At 34.3% G+C, this 23,586-nt stretch overlaps 1 protein-coding gene across 3 annotated transcripts in view; it reads right to left on the reverse strand.

Annotated features, from left to right (window-relative positions):
- Window positions 1–23,586, reverse strand: part of LOC126830951 (hemicentin-2) — a 112,422-nt gene that overhangs the window by 68,602 nt on the left and 20,234 nt on the right. For all 3 annotated transcript variants that reach the window (XM_050561492.2, XM_050561491.2, XM_050561490.2), the window contains exon 2: window positions 2,260–2,550. In XM_050561492.2, the coding sequence (XP_050417449.2) occupies window positions 2,260–2,550 (291 nt within the window). The remainder of the gene's footprint in view (window positions 1–2,259; window positions 2,551–23,586) is intronic.

Here is a 23,586-nt window from a genome sequence, read left to right on the forward strand (position 1 = left end):
GTTATATCTAAGGCCACACAAAATAAATGTCTTGTTTCTCGGGCAACTGACAGCTGAAACTGTAGGGAGGGAGGGCGGTTTCTTTTTTTTTTTTACTCATTGATGGTGCAAAATAAAATTTGGCTATTGCTGAAAATTGTTGGGGCGGGAGGGCGGTCTTTCTTTTTTTTTTTTTTTAAATGAGAAAGTCATTACTTGTTTACGTTTTTGCTTTCCGTTATATTCAACTTTATTGTACATACTTAAAACATAAACCCAAAATCAAGTCTACTAAAACACTGAGACTGAACACTGACTGAAAGGAAAATAATTTTCCATATTTAATTCACATAATTGAAATTGGTTTAAAATAAAATTCCATACGACTATGTAATAGCCCTCCATAAAGACAACAATATTTTTAAAAACTAAGCCTCTTTCACCAGGTGTATCAAAAATAATAATCATGGTGAACAGTATTTAAAACTAAATCTAGTATCGCCGGTTTATTTATAATTATTTACCGAATTCCAACCAATGCATGTCACACCGTGTCATCGGTATTGGAGATTGCCGGAAATACTGTTTCTTGGGATATTCGGTGTGTTTCTCAGGATATTCGGTGTTCTATCCGGTGTTTATATTGAATGACTATTTAAATCTAACTAACAACTGGTCAGTAAAACCATCAAATCGGTAATCCAATTATTATTTTCCGGATTATCGAAACTACCGTAAATGTGCTAATAATGACCCAGATTCTAAGGTATGCATTATGACGACTATCGTCATCGTATCGTATTCTTAGCTATAATTAATTAACCTGTTCTACGGTTCATTATTTTATCAATAGGATTTTCCAAACAAGGACCGACTGAAGCCGGCAATAATGAGCCGATTACGATCGAATGATTGAAATATTGTCGCCAATGACTTTTAACACGAATCAAATTATAGTTTATCAGGGGAGGTAATTAATATCACGTGATACAAAATGGAGGTTCTTTCGATATCAATAAAAAAAAGGCAAATCTGCAAAACTTCGCCATTGTTCGGATAAAAAAGACAGCATGTTCACCTGAATCAGTTTTAATACATTTGAATAGATATACATGTATGGCGGATGTAGGTACATGCGGGATATTTTTTTTACGACTTGCTTGTCGATGTGCGGGCGGGCGTTACATATTTATTTTTTTTCATCAAGACTAATAAATAGACTGCACGCGCAACCAATTTTGCGTGCGGGCGGTGCCCGAGAAACAAGTTATTTTATTTGTGTTGCCTAATGTTAGGTTTCCACTGTTGTGCGATGCGTTACGATAGGATTTTCCCTATTGAGTCCACGATCTGGTACATGGACATACGTTCGGATAAGATCAACATGATTGCTACAAATGACATCAATATATGATAAGGCCTGATAGGATCCCCATGATTACTCCACGATTAAAACCACGAATATTGATAGGTTCGGATACGTTTCGATTGCTCCGTCATCAATATATGATAAGACCCGATAGGATCCCCACGATTACTTAACAGTAAAAACCACGATTTCAATCGTAGCACGGATTGTGACAGTGAGAAACTAGCATTATCTGAAAGGTTTATGGCAGGTGAATCTCTTTAGTACCTGAATTAGCTATAGGTTTGGCAGGCTGTAGCCTTGGACTTCAAGACCTAGGGGGCCTCAAGATCTAGTGGGCATCCCACCGAAGTGTATAATATTTTTGACACTGTCAAAAGTCTTCCTTACAAGCACTGTGGTCGTAAACATTCGTCATCATCCTCGATTTTACTCAATTGTGTTTACAGCAAACTTTCATCTTGCTCTAGTCATGTACAATGTAGGTCAGGGTCAGGGATTGGGAGGGGCGTCACAAGTCGAATAACAGAGGGCCTCTTTGGCCCTCTTTACATCTAAATCTCTCCTGTCCAACCTCGTCGGTTTTCTCTGGGTCTTCCGGTTTCCTCCCACTGCTAAAGACCCCTACGCGCAAGCGAATTATTGAAATAAAGTTAAACCATATGTTAGTCCTGAAATGACCTAGTTTGTGTCAAGTGGATGTTAAACCCCATTTCTCTCTCTCTCTTTACTGTATATAAGAATTAAAGGAATTAAAAAAAAGGTAGAATTACACCCAGTTATTCTTTAAGTCTACCAGAAGTGGTATCAGGTGTTCTTGAAAGAATAAGCATACCCTGCCTTGCGTATAACACCCACAAGAGATAATTACTATGTGGATTTCAGAAGGAAAAAAAAATAATGTAACTCACGTAAGACTGTAAGTTTGGCCGGCGCGGAACCCAGATCGAAGACATTACACATGAAGAGATCATTGTCCGTTTCCTGGACGTTCTGTATAACCAGATTAAACTCTCCGCTGATGCTGTAGCGATCTTGGAACTCCCGAGTAACGGCACTGTTTGACGATAACGATGTTGATCCTTTATTCCATATCACAGGTTTACCTTGTCGGTCGTTAACTTCGCATTGGAAAGTAACTGTGCCGCCTTTTGCGACGGACTTGTCTGTTGGCTTGTTCTTCCATGATATCGCTTCAATGGCTGAAAAGATAAAATTTATAAAATAAAAAAATATTGCTTTTACTTAATTAGAAATATTCTACATTTAAATGCTGAAATTTAATTATCAGATAAGATTCTCAAGGGTCATGGATTGTGTGATGAAGATTGCTAAATGGAGTTATCTCCCTTTACTCATATTGTCCCCTGCTAGAGTCAGACATTGATATGAAAGGGTATATTATATCTGTACAGGGTATGATATATATGTAATGTGTATGTAACAGAGAAATTGTCAACTTATGGTATATGTACATGTATGTAATGATAGATGTTCAAATTATTAAAATGATCCCATTTATGTGGTCTTTTTTTGTGATGTAGGGCTGATGTACAGTGTATTAGCTAGGGTTTTTGTGATGTATGTAAAATGATCCCATTTATGTGGCGTGTTTTTGTGACGTATATATTAACTAGGGTTTTTATTAGGATGTTAGTTCTGTTGGGTTGTTACTGTAAAATATATCACAAAAAAATCCCTCCACATATACAGTTAAAACAAGATAAAAATGTAATAATTCGTGTGTAATATACATAACTCAGTGAGTAGAGTTTTAAGTGGAACATTTATTATTTATATACTATAATAAATGACTACTACAAGTAGAGACAACATGACAACCACCCTGCTGTTTCTTCAGCTTCAAACACAATTCCATGTATAATTTAAGTGCCTAAATAACTCCAGTTTTAAATGGTACACAATTAACGTAATAATATATTTGACCAAATGACTCAAGAGTTAAATACAACAAGAATTATGTAATATATCTGACCAAAATGACTCCAGTTTTCAGTGGTATAAAATTAATGTAATAATATATATGACCAAATGACTCTAGCTTTAAGTAGAACAAGTTTAATACTGTATAATTGACCAAATGACTCTAGCTTTATGTAGAACAAGTTTAATATATATGACCAAATGACTCTAGCTTTAAGTAGAACAAGTTTAAAATATATGACCAAATGACTATAGCTTTAAGTAGAACAAGTTTAAAACTGTATGTATGACCAAATGACTCCAGCTTTAAGTTGAACAAGTTTAATATATTTGACCAAATGACTCCAGCTTTAAGTAGAACAAGATTTATATATTTGACCAAATGACTCTAGCTTTAAGTGAGTTGTTGTTGTAACCTGTTTTCTCTGGTCATGTTATGTTCTGTAAGATTAGTGTGCAACTGTATATATATACACCCCAGCTGTTGGACCAATAATACTATTATCTTCACACTTTCCTCAACAAATTACTTTTATTCGAGCGTAAAAACCACCTCATGTACAAAATACGTGTTTCATTGACCTCGAATCACATTTAAAATACATCTACAACATATGTTCACTTCACAATCATTATTCCATCTCTTAAATGAAATGGGGTTTACGTCCTATGGTTCTGCTCCAACTGGGCTAATGAAGACAGTCAGTGTCCGACAAATGCAAATAATGGTTACTGCTAGATTTCCACTATCACGATTCGCGTTACAATTGAAATCGTGGTTTTAATCGTGGAGTAATTGTGGTGATATTATCAGGTCATATCATATATTGAGGTCAGTCATGGCCATTGTGTTGATCGTATCGAAACGTATCCGGACTTATCATACCAGATCGTGGACTCAATAGGGACAATCGTATCGTAACGCATAGCACGACAGTGGGAACCCAGTATTAGTTCCAAAACTTTCATTATCAAAAATCATTTGAAATTAAACTTAGTTTTAGTATGCAGGTCACAATTCTATGGAATACAATAGCCTAGTCGAAACGTCCCCCAGTTATAAGCAGTAATTGTATTCCATAGAATTATGACCTGTATATTCCAGTTCAATTGCTAAACACCATTAAAACAATTTAGTTTTATTTATTATTATAAAATTTAAATATAATGATGGTGTAATGAATATAAATATTGTGAATGTTTTATCATTAATGGTAGATAAAATAGATTATTTATAAATGTCTTATCTTTGTTGATGGGTCAAAGTTTAATTATATCTGGGTCAGAATTAAAACAACACTCCATGTTGTGTCAAAATATATACAGTGAATTAAAGTTTATAGTTACAGTTTATTATTATATCTGTATCAGAATAAAAACAATATATTTAATTAAGAATTGACTTTTCCTCCAATATCTGAATTACATGTAAAGCTACTGATGGTCATTTGTTTGTTCAAGTTTATTAATACATGTATCTGTATCAGAATAAAAACAATATATTTAATTCAGAATTGACTTTTCCTCCAATATTTGAATTAAAATATTTTATTTTGTAAAATATGCTTACTTTTACTGAAGTAATAAACGCTGCTGATTAGATATAGAAAGTGGGATTACGACGCATGGAGCCCCTGGCTGATTACTAACAATTCTTGCTTCGTCACATCTAGGGATATATGTACAGATTTTGTTAAAATATAATTATCATAAAATATACTTATATAAATTATAAACGCTGTTGATTAGTTATAGAAAGTGGGATTACGGCTGCATGGAGTCTGTGGCTTATTACTAACAATTCTGGCATCTTTAAATTTAGCGATATATGTCATTTGTGACAATATATTATTATTAACTCAAATTGTTACTCAATGAATGGAAGTTAAAATTTAATACTTCAACATTTTTATTTAGCATCAATAACAATCTGCCATCTTTAATTTTATCGATAAACGTGTATTTTGTAAAAATATCATTCATTGAAATAGTTACAATGAAGAAGATAAAAAATATCTTAAACATTTTAATATTTCTACATTTTTATTCTACATCAATATTTTGATTCATTTAATTCATTGAAAGTTTGTTCTTGTAATCAAATTAGTCTAAATAAATATTAAATGTATTCTTTCCTATTGTAAGAATCAAATTGATAATGTGTATAGTATATCATTGTTATAGATTTTAATATTTCTACAACCTTATTCGGCATCAATATTTTGAATCATTTAATTCATTGAAAGTTGGTTCTTGAAATAAAATAAATATTAAATATTTTCTATCCTATTGTAAGAATGAAATGAATAATAAGTATAGAATATATATACTGTATATTACTGTTATAATTATATTCATTATACACCTAGTCCTATTGTATTTGAATCATTTCACTGCATGTTATTGTTTGACCTTGAATGACCTATGATGTGACATCTGGTTTATTCATCAACTAAATAAATTAAAACTGTAAATCGTATATATGGAATCATACTACCTCTTTTAAACTATAAATCTTACATAGTCCGTCTCAATTCTCTACAATTTAAAACTATATATCCTATACATGTAATATATGGAGTATATACATACATCTACATGTATATGATTTAAAATCTTTACTTATCTTGTATATAAAATTTACTATTAGATCTAAATATGATTATTGATTATAAAATCTAAATCTACAACAATTTCTTCTCATGTAATTAATCTATTACATTTAATGGTTAAAATTTACAGAAGATAATTATAGTTGAATTATCTCAAAGTATTTTTTTTTTCTTTTCAATAATCTCCTCAAAACTGATGTTATGAAATAATATTTACTCCTCATCAATGAAACTCATTGAGTCAAGTTTTGTGGTTTCAATTCCACCACTTGAACATGACAAGTAGTAGGGTCGCCAATCCAACCTCGTGGGTTTTCTTTGGTTTCTCCTGTTTCCAGTTTCCTCCCACTGCTAAAAACCTCTACGCACAAGCAAATTATTAAAATATAACTGAACCATATGTTAGTCCCGAAATGACCTAGATTGTTTTTAATAGTTTAAATTCACACTAGATCAAGATGTCCAGTCCAACTCGATATTAATCCTTATATTTAAATCAGACAATTTCACTCTGCATACAGGTATATAAATGTACCTGGGAAAGTTATTAACCTTGATGAACTTCCCAGTTTTTATTGCTGGGAAAATATCTGATTTTTACCATCCTGACTTTTTACTCTTTTTATCTTCAAAGAGTCGGACTTATTAAAAATCTTTTCCTCCCACAAAAAGCTCGACAATAAATCTGCGTGTTTTTGTTAATCAGCAGTAAATATTGTTGATAGAGAAAATTAATCTATCTATTGTTGTCGAATGTTTATATGATAATAAAGGGATGAACTGTACGAAAAACCTCTCAGTGCGTTTTACAATAGGGGATCAGGCTTCATAAAACCCTTATCAAATATTTCCGTTCTTTTCTACAAATGTGACCTTTTTTAAGTTGGCTTTGATTAATATTTAATAAATTTCATTCAATTTTTTAATTTTTATTATGCGTAATGTTTTTGCTGGTTTGGTATGCGTTAAGTACTCCTGAGCAAAAACATTTTCCCTAAATAGGCCTTAATAAAATCAAATGCAATGGAGTTTAAAGTCCTACTTTTCTGCACCAACTGGGCTATTGAAGATAAGCATACACCATACAGTGTGCTACATGTATGAGGGACATTTTTCCCAGACAAAGGCGCTAGGGTCTACTGCACGTGTTGCAAATTCCAACTGTCAAGGGTTTGGTTTTAGGCAATCCAACCGACTGGACACTGTCCTTGTCTGGCTCTCCATCCTGCACTTACTGATGATCAGCGAAAACCATGCTAGAAAATCACTGGGAACTTTCTTGGCTAACACTGGGATCAAACCCCAGACCTTCCGTCTTCCGATCAGTGAGCCAGCGTTTTTCTGTTTTGTTTTTTTTAATAAAATGTTAGTGTGGATAAAGCCATTATATTTTCCAACAAAAAAAGGATTAACCACTCTTTAAATAAATACTCTTATCCCAAGTGTAATATCCACATTCATTTTATTACAACGAGTACTCAAGTCAACATGTGTGTAGGCCTACCCTAATCGAGTGTAGTAACACAGAATACAATTATAACAAAAAAAACTATTTCATTCAAGATGTTATTATTAGAACTTGAATTGAGAGCGTGATAATATTGAATAGTACCGTATTAACCATTTATAATTTATTATGATTTGGTACGATTCAACTATCAAACAATTAATAACACTATTTCACAGTCCAATTCATCTGTTATACTCTATTCACCAGTGGTCATTTCATGTTTCTACATTTGTAAATTATTATCAAATTTTTATTTTTAATCAAATCTCAAACAGAGTGTTCATGCCTGGAAATAACAGTTTCAGATGTACCTGACAAAATGTCAGGCACTAATTAAATAGTACCAGACATTTTCAACTTAGTGCCGGACATGTATTAATGATATCAATAAAAAAGACAAATCAGTGCCGGACAAAATGACAGGCACCAGAGGTTTAGTGCCTGACAAAGTCTGAATTTGTGCCTGACATTGTCTGTGACAGGTGCCTTATTTCCAGGCCTGAGTATGTTATAATGCATCACATGTTATCTATCACAAGTTATCTGTATTTGGGAGATTACCTGATCACAGTGACGACCCAGAGATTTATGTAGGTCAACAACTGAATCAAGTATTACTATAATATGTCAATCATCAAACTTTATTGCATTTATGCGTCTATTGAATATTGAAGTGGGTAGTATAATAAAAGTAGTTGTCCCTTGACTTTGATTTAACATATATTATAAACTGGTGGTATACGAGTGTATCATACACTTATTACATACATGTACTGGCCTTATATATCATATAGGTGTAATATTAGTCTCAATAGGAATCATTTAATAAAACATCTTTAAAGGGATTCAGTAAATCACTCATTCAATTCTTGTGTACAATGTTTTGTTAATATTTCAAAAGTTAAATATTCCGATCTAGAAGTTTTTGAGAAGAGTAACTGAGTATGTTTTGTTTTTAAATTACTTTTTTTCGTGAAGAAATTGGAAGTAGATTTTTTAATGGGTGTTGTGGAAGAACAGACAGCCAAATTGCTGTGGCCCAGGTAAAAACCAACCTCTTTAACATGTAGAAAGTCCATATAATGGAGCTATGTTTTTGTCCAGGTAAAAACCAACTTTTTATTAACCTGTAGAAAGTCTTCACATATGGGGCGGTGTTTTGTCCACGTAAAAACTGTCCCTTTAACCTGTAGAAAGTCTACAGGTACATGTACATGTATGGAGCTGTGTTTTTGTCCAGGTAAAAACCAGTAGAAAGTCTAGCTACCTGTACATGTATGGGGCTGTGTTTTTATTGAGGTAAAAACCAACCCTTTAACCTATAGAATGTAATACAATGTTATGATATGTCATTAACTAATATTTTCTCACGACCTCTGTATTCACGGTTTCACGCTCTCTCTATGGTCTACGCTATGCCTAGATTGTATATTTACTACAACACTATGATTGGGTCGTTAACTTGTCTACCTATATCTATAACTTATCAACCCTGTATATAATTGTGTTTTTTTTTTTAATAACAATTTATTTATTCCCGTGCATTCCATGCGCTATTCTTGATGTATTTAATATTTTATTGCTTTATTTTGAATATCGTAAGTGACAAGGAGTAGGTCGCCTGTCCAACCTCGTGGGTTTTCTCCGGTTTCCGCCCACTGCTAAAGACCCCTGCGCGCAAGCGAATTATTGAAATAAAATTGAACCATGTTAGTCCCGAAATTACCTAGTTTGAGTCAGTGAACTTAAACCCACTTCTCTTCTCTTCTCTTCCCATCTCTTCTCTCTCTCTCTCTCTCTCAATATCCTAGGACCTTAAACCCCATTTCATTTCATTTGATTTTGTTTCCAAATATTCAAATTATAGCCAATTACATCCCACATCTGAAGTCATCATCCCCAAAATATCTTTTTAACTACAGCAGTTAATAATTTGATCTACAACTTTAGAAATCAAAATGATTAAAATTTAATTTTTTTTCCACTTGTGTAATTTTTCTGTAAAGTTTGTTGTTAATATTATGAAAAGATATTACTATCATCACGGTTCAAATACTCATCAAATTTATTTAATTCCCCTAGGACAAAATGTATCAATTTACAAGTGCTCAACTACCTTGTAAAAAATAAATTGAATCTTTTTTTTAGGGTTAAATGTAGCTTGTGGTAGTTTATATAATAAGAAACACGATATTATTAACATTTTAGGATTATTCAGTAAAAAGCAAGGTTAGAAAATTTACTGAACCGCAAAATATGATGAACAAAGCCGTCGAAGCGAGCAAAAAATTGAAGAATAAAAAATGTATGGAAGTATAAAAGGTACGATCATCTGATGGTGATATTGTTTACGAGATGTAAACAATAACCATGGTGATAAAATGTCGTCAGATCAGATTACCGATTTATACACAATGATCTCTGTGTTAAAATTATATTTGGAATGTGTTTAACCACTTCTATCACATATGTGATAATGGCTGACACCAATATTGTCTTTTAATCTAATCGAACGAATTAATCCCTGTAAGAGTTTGGGTTGTGTTTTAATGGCCTCCTAATCAAAGGTGTTAAGTTTTGATTGTATTTGATTGTTATTTTTGTTGCATATTCTGTATATATTTGTCTGCTATTTACATATATCTGTATCATTTGCTTGACTATGGACACTTTCTTGATCTGTGACATCCCACAATGGTATTGTTATTTCGATTTCTAAGTTTTAGGGGATAATTAGCACAGTGCCAATATACACGGGGTCTCCAATTGTCATCCCCAACAGACAACTAGACACTCGCTCTCAGTTTATCATCCAATCCATAAAATTAGCAACAGGCTCTCAGTTTGTCATCTTATCCACACAACTACACAATTGCTTTCAGTTTGTTATCCCATCCAGACAACTAGACACTTTTCCTTGCCAAGTCTTCTGTCATGCTCTACTGACAACAGACATTGAGAAACCAAGCTCAACAATTTAGAGGAACTTTCTTGTCTAACATCGAAATTGAGCACGAGAAGTGCAGGCATGAAGTTCACACATCATCCTCAGACCTATGTTAAGAATTAACTCAACTTTCATTCACTGTTTAAGAGACATATCTTTGATCCAGAAAAACAAAACTTTGCAAATAGTTTCTTATTGATGTATTTGATAAATTAAAACAACAAAAGTTTTATAACCGGCTATATTTTAGTTAAAAAAAGGTGAACAAGTTTGAGTAAATTCTTAAACTCGAGGCCAGGTTAGCTTGGCAGTAGGCAACTAACCATGCAACTTAAGCAAATGACCTTTTTTAAAAAAGCATATTTGAAAATAAAATCTATCGTTTTTGAAGTTGTCGACATAGAATAATATGTCTATATAAGGAAGTAATTGCATGCAAATACTGCAAATTAAAAGCCAACTTGATTTAAATCAAAATCAGAACGAATTGACGCGAGACCTCACTTACATCTTTACATAAGGCTAACTAAACTACACACAGAAGCTGTTTAATTTGTGACCTGTGTAATCAAGTCTAATTGGATTTTATGAAATGATTAACCAGTGACCTTCAGGTACTTAATAGATAATATTTGAACAATGTTTAAACCGACACCAGTGTGACCCTTGAACTCTGGAGTTTGTCTTTCGTGGGGGTTAACCTCTGCACAAGAAGAGATGAAACGAGAGGACTGAGTTTTGTTTGCCGACAGACATGTTACAAATAAAAGAATTGGGGCCTTGATATGGATAATGAAAGACTATCGGACCTGTATTTTTGCTAATTATATCCAGATTTTGTGTGCCGATGTTTTAGATCTCCGCGAACATGCCAAACAGACAAGTCCGAGAGTGTGTCGCATTCAAACGACCTCACCTGTTTCAATATTACATTTTACTTATCACCACGGTAACAAACGAGCATCAGGTAGTGGACACCATTACTTGAAGCAGACGACATGTACACGAGATATTTTATTATTAAATCCCCTCTGATTAACAAGACATTGTCGTGGCAACCATTTCTCGTCAACAAATTACGATTTCATTCGTGTAGACATTTCAGCACCTGGGTGCAAATTGTTGCCGCTTAAAAAGTCGACTGCTCGCACAAGCAAAAAAACATGTTGGCCTTTCCATAGCCAATTTGTTAAAAGTTTAACACCTCGGACTTTGAGCTCCTCAAACACAAGAAAAAGAGCTCTATGTTTTGCGTGTATTTCCGAGTTATTTAACAGGAGGCCAAGATTCTGAAGATGTGATCGTAATTCTGTGGAGTGAAACTCAAACCTGTGTAATTATTTACCTCAAATTTAATATAGACCTACGTAAGAGAGAGAGAGAGAGAGAGAAATGGGGTTTAATGTCCACTTGACACAAATTAGGTCATTTCGGGACTAACATATGGTTCAATTTTATTTCCATAATTCACTTGCACGTAGGGGTCTTTAGCTGTGGGAGGAAACCGGAGGATCCGGAGAAAACTCACGAGGTTGGACAGGCAACCCTACTCCTTGTCACGTACAACCGGGGATTCGAAACCCCGCCAGTTGACCTACGTAAGAGACAATATTTAAAACAGGAAATTTTATTTCTTTAATCAACATGCGTACAAATTTTTTTTATGTTTTTCAAAACAGAAATAAATGAAATAGAATTTGACTTCCTACTGTTCTGCTCCGACTGGGCTAACAAGGATTGCTGTCTAGTTGTTCGGATGTGACGAAAAACCAAGATCCCATGTATACATTGGCGTGCACATAAAAGATCATCTTGGCAGTTGGAATTCGATATAAAATTAAGCATTAGTGCAGCTGCTTAGGCAAAATTTCCCTCACACTGTACGGTGTATGCCGGTCTTCATTAGCCGAGTATAGGAGTAGAACAGTAGGACGTTAAACCCCATTTCATTTTTATTCCTGGTTAGTGAGCCAGCACCTTTGTCACTGAGCCACCATCGCTCCCAACAGGTGACAGGGATAATATTAAACTTGTAGTATTGTATAATCTTTGTACATATAAAACATTCCACGTGTTCTCTAAATTAATATAAATATTTCACATTTCGTAAGATTAAAAGCCAATTAATGATAAACTTTTCTGATTGGCATCAACTTATTGCCACCCGGAGAAATTGATGTATGAGTCAAGTGTGAATAAGATGGATCAAGATAGTTTATATTTTTCCTCGCTATAGAGGCCCAAGGAAACTTGGTGGTCCGAGGGGCTCGGGCTACCAAGTTCGTTCCCGATTGTCACTTTTTAACCAAACTTCATCTTCAGATGAACAAATTTGTATTAAACAGTTTGTATTTTAGCCATTAGAAATTGAAAGAGGGAATTAATTCTGTTGGGCAGTGTAATAGTAGATGTGTGTATATATATATATATAAATACTAGTATATGATTTATGAATAATTAACTAGGGTTTAATTAAATGAATATCCACAGATGGCCACATATATATCTACATATTATATTAAGCATATCATTTCATATATACTATACTTATACGATATTTTAAAGAGAGACACATAGAGAGACACAGAGAGAGAAATAGGGTTTAACGCCCCCACTCAACACAAACTAAGTCATTTCGGGACTAACACATGGTTCAACTTTATTTCAATAATTCGCTTGCGCATAGGGTTCTTTAGCAGTGGCAGGAAACTGGAGGACCCAGAGAAAACCCACGAAGTTGGACAGGCGACTCTATTACCATGGAAACAGTTTATCACTCTAAAACAAAATAATTGCAATTCTTTTTGAGTAACTGATTTTAAATAAAGCCTTGACTAGTAGAAGCTGCCTCGGCAAAAATATATTCCCTAGCATTGCTTATTTGACCATACGAAACCCCCAAGAACTGTGTGATATTCTCGAAATGACCAACATATTCTGCTGACTAAATGTAAATATTAAACTCTATTTCTATCAAATCCACGAAAGAAATAAAAAAGACAACAAACTTTAAACTTTCAGTTCATTCACCGTTAAAAGAACCAACTATTGCTAGGGAAGAACAAAAGTTTTGCATATCAAACATCGTGGATGTATTTTACGAGTCAAGACTTTAAACACTCGAATTCACACTTTCTACAAACCATTTCTTGCCATGTCTTCGTTGTCACTGACAACAAATCCTCACATTTTCTTAGAATTTAAGAAGAATATTTTGCGAGTGAAGTCAACACGATTATATAAAATCAATGGCAGATAAACAAACAAAAACAAAAATCCGACCATCTTTAACGTCTTTCGGAATAATCCTGACGCTTGAACATTTTTTTTGTTTATTTGTTTTGTTCCTAATCTGTTTGTCGTCAGTTTCTTTTCAACTTCCACCAGAATATAACGCAAAGCAAATATGAAACTCGGCAAACGACAGAATAAGTGAACTAAGATTTAAATAATCTTATCGCGTGGAAGTCAATCAAAAGGAATCTTTTCTTTTTTTAAAGATTTGCCAAATTTTGTCTTGGTTGTAAAACTGCATTGATTATTGGAGTGTATGTATGTATTTTGGCATCCACCACTTGTCTTGTATCGCACTCATATACTCTTGTAAATAATAAACAAATATTTTGGTCCACACAAACAGACGAGAGTATGTGTATGTAAGTCGTCACCAATCTTGACCGAAGAATTTGGCAAATTTTTACTGACGTGGAAATCTTGTACCAGTTGGCAAGTTTAGTCAGTGGATTCTCTCTTACTTTCACGAGAGAAATGGGGTTTAACGTCCACTCGACACAAACTAGGTCATATCAGGACTAACACATGGTTCAATTTTATTTCAATAATTCTCTTGTGCGTAGGGGTCTTTAGCAGTGGGAGGAAACCGGAGGACCCGGAGAAGAGAAAACCCACGAGGTTGGACAGGTAATCCTACTCCTTGTCACGTAGGCCTACAACTGGGGAATCAAAACCACGCCAGTTGACACAATGACAGACCTTATGATACAACGCGCATGCTCTAACCAAATCGAGCATCCATAGTTACAATACCAGGTGCCATAGTTACAATACCAAGTGCTATAGTTACAATACCAGGTGTCATAGTTACAATACCAGGTGCCATAGTTACAACATCAGGTGTCATAGTTACAATACCAGGTGTCATAGTTACAATACCAGTTGTCATAGTTACAATACCAGGTGCCATAGTTACAATACCAGTTGCCATAGTTACAATACCAAGTGCTATAGTTACAATACCAGGTGTAATAGTTACAATACCAGGTGCCATAGTTACAATACCAGGTGCTATAGTTACAATACCAGGTGCCATAGTTACAATACCAGGTGCCATAGTTACAATACCAGGTGCCATAGTTACAATACCAGGTGTCATAGTTACAATACCAGGTGCCATAGTTACAATACCAGATGCCATATTTACAACATCAGGTGAAGAATTTTGAAAATATTTAAATGATTTTAATTTTAAAGGGTCTAATGGATATCAATATGTTTGCGGATGTTGTATATTGAACGGTAGGGGGTTGTCTGTTTGACTATATAACGACCAGTTTAACGTGTAAATAACCAACGATACAATATGACAACATTCACGTTAAACTTTCTACCCCATCCTCTCATCTGTCAAAACAATGAAATCATTTAAATACAAACACACCATTCTTTCTCTGTCATACAAACGGAAATCAGTACAGCTGAAGTCGTTGACATGATATTGAAGTACAGGAGGGGGGGAGAGTAGAATGGATTTTTATGTTTTGTTAATTCGTAATTAATGAAGTGAAATGACTTACTGCTTTTCAGCACCAACTGAGCAAATGAAGGAAATTTAGCCTGGGCAGTGGTGTTTCTAACAGCTCTTCATCAAATTCCAACTGAAAAGATGGACCTTGGTGTTCGTCACATTGCCAGAGAAGGAGATACCAGAAATTGGGATTGAACTGCTGACCTCCTGGCAGTGTCTTACTCACTGAACCACCGTGGCTCTTTGTCAATAGTGTGCTAATGAGGCAAATTTTGCATGGGCAGTGGCATTTCTGACTGCTCTTCATCAAATGGACCTTGGTTTTTCGTCACATTGCCAGAGCCTTAATTTTGTACTAGTGAGAAGGACTGAACATGCTGACTGCCTGGCAGCGTCTTACGCACTGACCCATGGTGGCTCGTTATCAATTTGATATAATCATACCGTGGAAGACCCTTGTCCACATCTTCCAACTAGTACAGATAACTGTCTATTGATCCAAGGATTCCTGTTGGGTTTCTTAGACCCGCAGGAACAGGGTTTAGAGTAAAAACTATAAGAAATCTCAATCTTGCCTGCAGTAACGAGGATAAGATATCCAGGCCTATTTCTTACATAGATTACGCGTTAAGTAAGAAACATACTCAAGTATCTCTGATTGTTGAATAATTTAACATCAAAATCATCTCATAATCAAGAAGAAATGAAATGAAATGGGGTTTAATTTAACGGCCTACTCTTGTGCACCGACTGGAATAATGAACACAGCTTATCGTAATCAACATCTATCGTTAATTAAAAATATATCTGACATCTAAGTGATATTTTCTTGGAGACAATCTATTTTTGATGTTTTTTTATTAGCCATTATGTCGTCGTATACCTGGGCGTTGGTTACCAGGTAGCATATTGATTAATACACGACACCAGGTAGACAGACCAGGTAGACAGACGCACAACCACAACTCAACGACTTACTTCATAGATTTTCTGTCATTCTTTTAAAAAGATTAATGAGATAAAAAATAAGATATAACAATAACCCCACAGATGAAGTATCATGATTCGACCTCCAGGAAAAATATTATATATCAATAAAATGGCGGGTGTAGCACATAAACAAGAGAGAGAGAGAGAGAGAGAGAGAGAGAGAGAGAGAGAGGGAGGGAGAGAGAGAGAGAGAGAGGGAGAGAGAGAGAAGGAGAGAGAGGGGGGTTCTATCCAATATTTTGTCAGGTGTAATTAAAATCCTTATTTCTACTTTCTAGGCCTGTCCAGTCCATCAGAGTACATACATGTATTCTCCATCTATATTTACATCTCATTCTGATTCATATTTAAATAACTTTATAAACTAATTATCTCAAATTAAAATTCAGCTTCCTTTATAAACATCTGTTGGTCATATTTCTATAAAACAAATAATTCAGATCACCAATCAAGGTCACGGTTAATCAACGCAATTAGATCAGACAACTATTAAAATATATGAAATAGTTATAATATACCAACAGATACCAGGTCAACAGGTGTATATCTACAGGTGTTGATTCTCTACGACTCACGTCACCTTTCATCTACCTACATTATTTTGTTTATATAAATTTATTTCCGGTTTTGTTCATTTGAAATTCATTATTGTGTCTTTAGATCTGTCATTAAGTCAATTGACGTGTATGTGACAACCTTGTGGGTTTTCTCCGGGTCCCCTTGTTTACTCTCACTGCTAAATATATGTTAGTCCCAAAATGATTTACTTTGTTTTTCCCTCTCTCTCCCTTATTAAATTTGCTACATCAGCCAGGCTTTTCAAATCATTTAGTTGAATTTTTCCAATTTTTTAAATTAGGTGTGTTAAGATGAAATTTGTATCATCAATTAATTGGAATATTGTAAAATAGTACAATTTGTTGACCAGAATAAAGATTGGGTCATATTATTCAGTTACAACAAGAGTGGTATTGAGCCTTTAAAATGAAACTTATATGGCCATCCTCATTACCTAACACCTACAGCGTATTTCATTCACAAAAAAATCTCAACGATTTAATAACCGATAAAATATAATTAAACATTGGACTCGATCCAATTCTACGTTTTTTCTGTCAAGTGTAGAATTAATGATGAATATTAAATATTTGATTAGAGGAATGATTGATAGAAGATTTGTTATAAATAATTTAACACGATTTTATTATCACGACTTTTATCAACGTCTCCATATCAATTATTGTCGTTTTATAAGATAAAAACAAAATCTCAAGTTTTTTTTTTTTTTTAAAAAAAAGAAAGACTACAGTGGTTTAATTTTAAAGAGAGGAGAGAGAGAGAGAGAGAGAGAGAGAGTGTGAAAGAGAGAGGGAGAGTGTGAGAGGAGAGAGAGAGAGAGAGAGAGAGAGTGAGTTGCGTTTTAACCCCCACTCACACAAACTATGTCATTTTTGGACTAATACATGTACATGTATATGGTTTAATTTTATTTCAATAATTCTCTTGCATATATAGATCTTTAACAGTGGGAGGAAACCAGTGGACCCAGAGAAAACTCACGACCCTACATGTACAAAATGACAGTTAGATTTAGTGCCTGACCTGGCTTTACTTGGTCCGAGCCCAGTCACAAATTGCTGATTTACCGAGTCGAGTCGAATCGAGTCGAGTCCCATGTCTTCATAAAGCCCTGAGTCCCGTTCAAGAGGTCAGTTCATTAAATGAGTCTGCGGTTAGAGTTACGCTCCTTCACAATAGATATTTCAAGTCGAGTCACAAGTCGGATCATTGATGCGAGTCTGATTCGCAAGACTTGAGTTCCCACCTCTGGTACCTGGTTGCTTTTTTAAACTTAATGAAAAGAATCAAGTCAAATTGGGTACCGAGTCCAACCGTGACATCGGGGCAGGGTGTTTCTGTTTCGCAGAATCAGAATGATTTTCACACGTACTCTTCTTCAAAATCTAACCCGTTAATTAGAAACAACAAAACAATTACAGGTGGAAATAGTAGGTATATTGTAGTTAATTGATGGAAGGTGTGCAGGTATATTGGTGGGAAGTAGAAATGTATAAGAAGAGCGCCCAACCTACCCTTCATAATGCATCTACTCGAACTCCTCATCTTCAATTTTAACCTTTTTAAATTCTAAAAGTTGTTCTCACAAAATGTTAACGAAGATTCACACCTGTGTTTTACAGGTAATTTAAATTTTAACAACATGTATTCACACCTGATTTACACCTGGACTAACGAGAAAAACTAAAGGTAACCGACCCTTCCTGTATTTACTGTGTTACACATTCATTTAAATTACCTTGAAAAATAAATAAACTTTGAAAAAAATAGGTAGTTTAAGTTGTTCAAAGAAACCATTCGTCTTAATCGAATAGGTTTACCTGCTCGAACCCAGAGTGCAAAGGTCCCCTAAATGTCCATATCTTAATATACACCCAGCTAAAATATTATTTTTCAGGTAAATTTATCAATCTACATGTACGGTAAAAATTATGAATTTCGGATATTATTTTAATTTTTATTGTTATCTTGCCCAAAATTAAAAATTTATTTAAAAAAAAACCTATTTCCTCATTCCTTAAAATTAAATTTGAAAGTCTAAAATAAATGGTCACCTTAAACATGTACATGCATTTTCTCACCTGCAGTTTATACCTATAGATATATGTATAAGAGCATACCTGTAAATGTAATTAGGTGTCTACAGGTAGCATAAGATAAACCTAGCAACCTCCTCTTTACCTTGGAGTTTCAACAACATTATCAATTTGCATGAAAAACACCTGGCGATCCTGCTGATATCTATTCGTGGAGCTGATTTTCATAACTTTACCCGGGGAAACAACAGGGCGAATTTTAATAGATTTTGTACCGAGATCTAAAGCTGCGTCAGAGTCGTGCTTCACACATATGCTAATTTATTTCTTATCCTTTCATTCGGCATAGAATTATAATTTCTCATCCTCGATGTCAGATAAAAAATAAAATTGCTATCACTTCAAAAAATCAGCTGTCATTTATATACAAAAAGATACATTTCACTTTCATGGAGTGAATTCATTTCATTATTCAAAAATTCCACTTTTATCAGATAATAAACTACCCCTCTCACTTCAAAATCAACTATGATATATGAGTACTTATACCACATCTATAAACATGGTCTATTGTTCATATATCCCCTTTATTTTTCTCTCCAACTATGATATACAAGTACTTATACCACATCTATAAACATGGTATATTGTTCTTATATCCCCTTCTTTTTCTCTCCAGCCATGATATACGACTTGATATTCCCCTTTATTTATGCGGAGTAAACATGGTATACTGGCCGCTTATCCACCGTTTTTCACTATTTATCTAGCAACAGTAAACACCTTTTTTTCTGAGAGCAATACTTGAAACATTGTATAAATAAGGTAAACAATAGACTACCAGGCCTACAAGCCCTGTATTAAGTGTGCAACCCCGTTCGTTAAAAGATGAAAGAACTAACGAGCTTTAACGTAGCAGAAGGGTATTGTAACTACCCAAAACATAAGATAAAAGTTTTACTGGCGATTTCGTGACAAGTTTTGACAAGATATACGATGCCTTGTTATTTCGATGTTTTCCAAACGTGTTAAGTTTTTTGACACTGTGATAATCTTGACAGAAAGATGTTCGGAGAATTTTTATCTCAAATGTCTAATTTGAGTTGATCAAAACATGGCATTGATACCTGATACGGGTCAGATTCATATTTTCCGAATTATACTCATCACTTATTTATTATAACACAACATAGTTATATAGATAACAATTTTTGCTTATATTTTAAAGGGGGGTGGCTGACTTGTTAGTGTGCGCTCGTTGTATCATAAGGTCTGTCATTGTGTCAACTGGCATGTTTTCGATTCCTCGGTTGTATGTAACAAGGAGTAGGGTTGCCTGTCCAGCCTCATTGGTATTCTCCAGTTTTCTCCCACTGCTAAAGACCCCGACGTGCAAGCGAATTATTGACATAAAATTGAACCATGTTAGTCCCAAAATGACCTAGTTTGTGTCAAGTGGACGTTAAACCCATTTCTCTCTCTATATATTATAAACATTATTTAATTTAAATTTAGGATTAGGAAATAGGCAAAGTCTATATAATCCCTCTCCCTAAAATTTTACAAGTACAGAAATAATCCAAAAGAATTATGTACACTACATGTATTTACAAAATATTTTCATGTACATGTATGTCTACTTTCTCCAATGGGATCATAATGTTTCGGGTGTTGAGTGGGGATTTTATTATATTTTCATTTATATCTACTCTAGCTGTCGGCATCATTGTTGGATCCAGCAGGTACACAGATCTACCGGTCTTGATGCCTTGATGTTATGATTTTGTTTTCTTAATTAAATGTTAACTCCTCAATCTGAGCACATTTAGGCGATATTTACACTACAGAAATTTAGATATTGACTGTCCGAAAGGTGAAAATAACAATCAGTGACATTAAGAAACTATCAAAATAATTTTGGGACTAACATATGACTCAATTTTATTTCAATAATTCGCATAAGAGTCTTTAGCAGTGTGAGGAAATCAGAAGATCTGGAGAAAACTCACTAGGTTGGACAGGCGACCCTTCTCCTTGTCACGTTCAATCTGGGAATCGATCAGATATTAAAACACAGTGATGTGAACTATAACAACGGTAAACGATGAGGTGAATATGACAGGAATTTGACAAGCGACAGAAGTTGGTATGAAAGATAAATTGTCCAGATTTCATGCAGTTTGTTTTCCGCTGGTCTCTGACCCGAATGTCAACAACATATGTTGATCCATGTTATTTACTCACAGAAACTACGCAGACAGAAACAGACAAGGCCAAACCAATCTAATTTTCTGTTCTTTAGGGCTTGGATAAATAAATACTCAATTGAATTTCGTCAAACATGTTTTGTTTTAAATTTCAAAACTTTAAAATTTGGAATTAAAAGCTTTTGAACAATGCAACCAAATACTTTTGGATTTTAAATAAGTTTTTTTCTTGAAGAAATAAGAAGAAATTTTTTTACAGGAGTTTCTGAAAAGCAGAAAATCGAATCATGGTGGCCTCAATAAACCTTTTTTTTCCCACTAACAAATGTTTTTAAATATCATTTGCCACTAAATGTGATATTTGCGATATTCAGAGACGTTTTAATAAACGGTAAGCGAAGATTTCAGAGATGTTTGACTCCTGTTTTTTTTTAAAGAAAATAAACATCTACGTGTATGGATGATTTTGCGGATATCTGGCTTCTGTTGTTGCGTTTGTTTATCTCTACCTTTATAAAGAAGAATATAAATTGATAACTAAAATTTATACTGATTTCCCAAAAATTCATTTACAATTAAGATTTTTTATTTTGAACATAAACATTAACGCAAGATACAATTTTATGGATACCCAATTACTGGATTTATTACTATACAACATTTTAAAGTGGATAATCTGGTCTTTATATCAGTTTTTGTGTATCCATAAAATTGTAACTTTTGTTAATATGTCCAATTATCAAATGCTTATTAAAGATATTTTATCTCAGAAATAAAATCACCACATAAAATTAAATCTGATATTATCGAAACTGATATTTTTGACCCGAATATAAAAGGGTTGTGTTTTTGTCTTGATAAAATAAGATTGTTTAACAGGGAGTGTTAGTTTGTTCAATGTTATATTGTTATAACAGAAAGTCTTATCATTGTTCGACTGATACCTTGTCATGAATCACACAGTAATCTGTTTTGACAGGAAATATAGAAATAATATTATCTTTAGCTAGAATATAAGACTTCCTTCATTGATAAAAATCAATCATTCATCAAGCTGGGGTCCGTCTTTATCTAATGTTACAAGTACATACTCACTGACCCTCTCAATTTCCGTTTTAATTAGCCCAGTCGGTGCAGAAAAAAAAGGATGTTAGACCCCATTTCATTTCTCCCTAAATTGCCATTTGATACGGAAATATTATACTTTTAATAATGACTGGTAAAATAACATTGTAGCTTTTGCCAGAATAACAGTGGCCCTGTCTAAAACTATTAGTTTGCGGGGTTCGTACCATAAGGACCTCAATTTTTTATCCCATCCGAATGACTAGACATATTTCCTTGCCAGACCCTCTGTCTTACACTACTGACAAGGAACTTATCTCCCTTATCAATTTATACAATTCAATGAATAGTAAGTGCTAATGCTGCTGTCGTGGCGAAATTCCCCTGCATGGAAGATTCCCATCTTTATCAGTCTATTAAATAGATGGGGGTTGGGTGGCCGAATGGTTAGTACGTGAGTGCTGTATCATAAGGCCTGTCATTGAGTCAACTGGTGTGGTTTCGAATCCCCGGTTGTACGTGACAAGGAGTAGGGTCGCCTGTCCAACCTCGTGGGTTTTCTCCAGGTCCTCCGGTTTCCTCCCACTGCTAAAGACCCCTACTCGCAAGCGAATTATTGAAATAAAATTAAACCATATGTTAGTCCCGAAATGACCTAGTTTGTGTCGAGTGGACGTTAAACCCCATTTCTCTCTCTCTCTCTATTAAATAAATTCAGTTTTAACTAAATTCATAAGACACCAACGTAAACTTTGTGGTTTTAATCTCGTAACATGAAGTCTGTCTGCAAACAAAGGAGTCAACGTTTGCCGAAAATCAGAAAATCACGATTTCGTTAAAAACCACTTTCTCTTTCATTTATCTTCTAATTTTTCTACCGTCATGTAAACTTTGAGAAATTTTTCCAGGGGTAAATTTCGACACTTTCATTTGGTAAAGTCAACAGAGTCACATTCATGAGTTTAGTGAACTTTAAACGGCATTCTTCTGGGGTTGGTTGTGGAGTTGAAACAGTTATTTGTAATAGAGTTTAGAAAGATATCTTGGCCTCCAAAATCGTAATTTTTATGAACAGTGAATAAAGGTTTCCATTTATCTTTAAAGTCTCTGATTTTAATCCCTTGCAAACTACGACGACAGCGACACCCTTATCAGGGCCCTTGAGAGGTAAAAAAATGTGCAGGGGCTAGACCTATTCCCCCCCCCCCCCCACCTTATCCTTTCCAACACTAGTCATACAATGTATCTAGATGATTCTCAACCAGTGTGCCGCGAAATTTTTAACGGCACACAAAGAAAATGGAAAAAAAACATGTGATCCCAATTGAGTATTTACTGGTGTCTACTGATAAGTTCATAGCTGTGTTTTTCGTTATTTAGTTTGAGTCATTCTATGTGTCTATGACTAGTCTGTGTCTACGGTTGTATGCCATCCTATGACTTGCTGTATGTATGTACAGTTGTTTAAATGTTTTAGTATGATTGTAAGGTTGTGGTATGATACATGTAGTATCTATATATCATCTCTCTACCATCCTGTCATCCTCTGTGATCAATGTCTAAATGTTTAGCACGTGCGCGCT

Source organism: Patella vulgata, chromosome 8 (assembly GCF_932274485.2).
Source record: "Patella vulgata chromosome 8, xgPatVulg1.2, whole genome shotgun sequence".
NCBI lineage: Eukaryota > Metazoa > Mollusca > Gastropoda > Patellidae > Patella > Patella vulgata.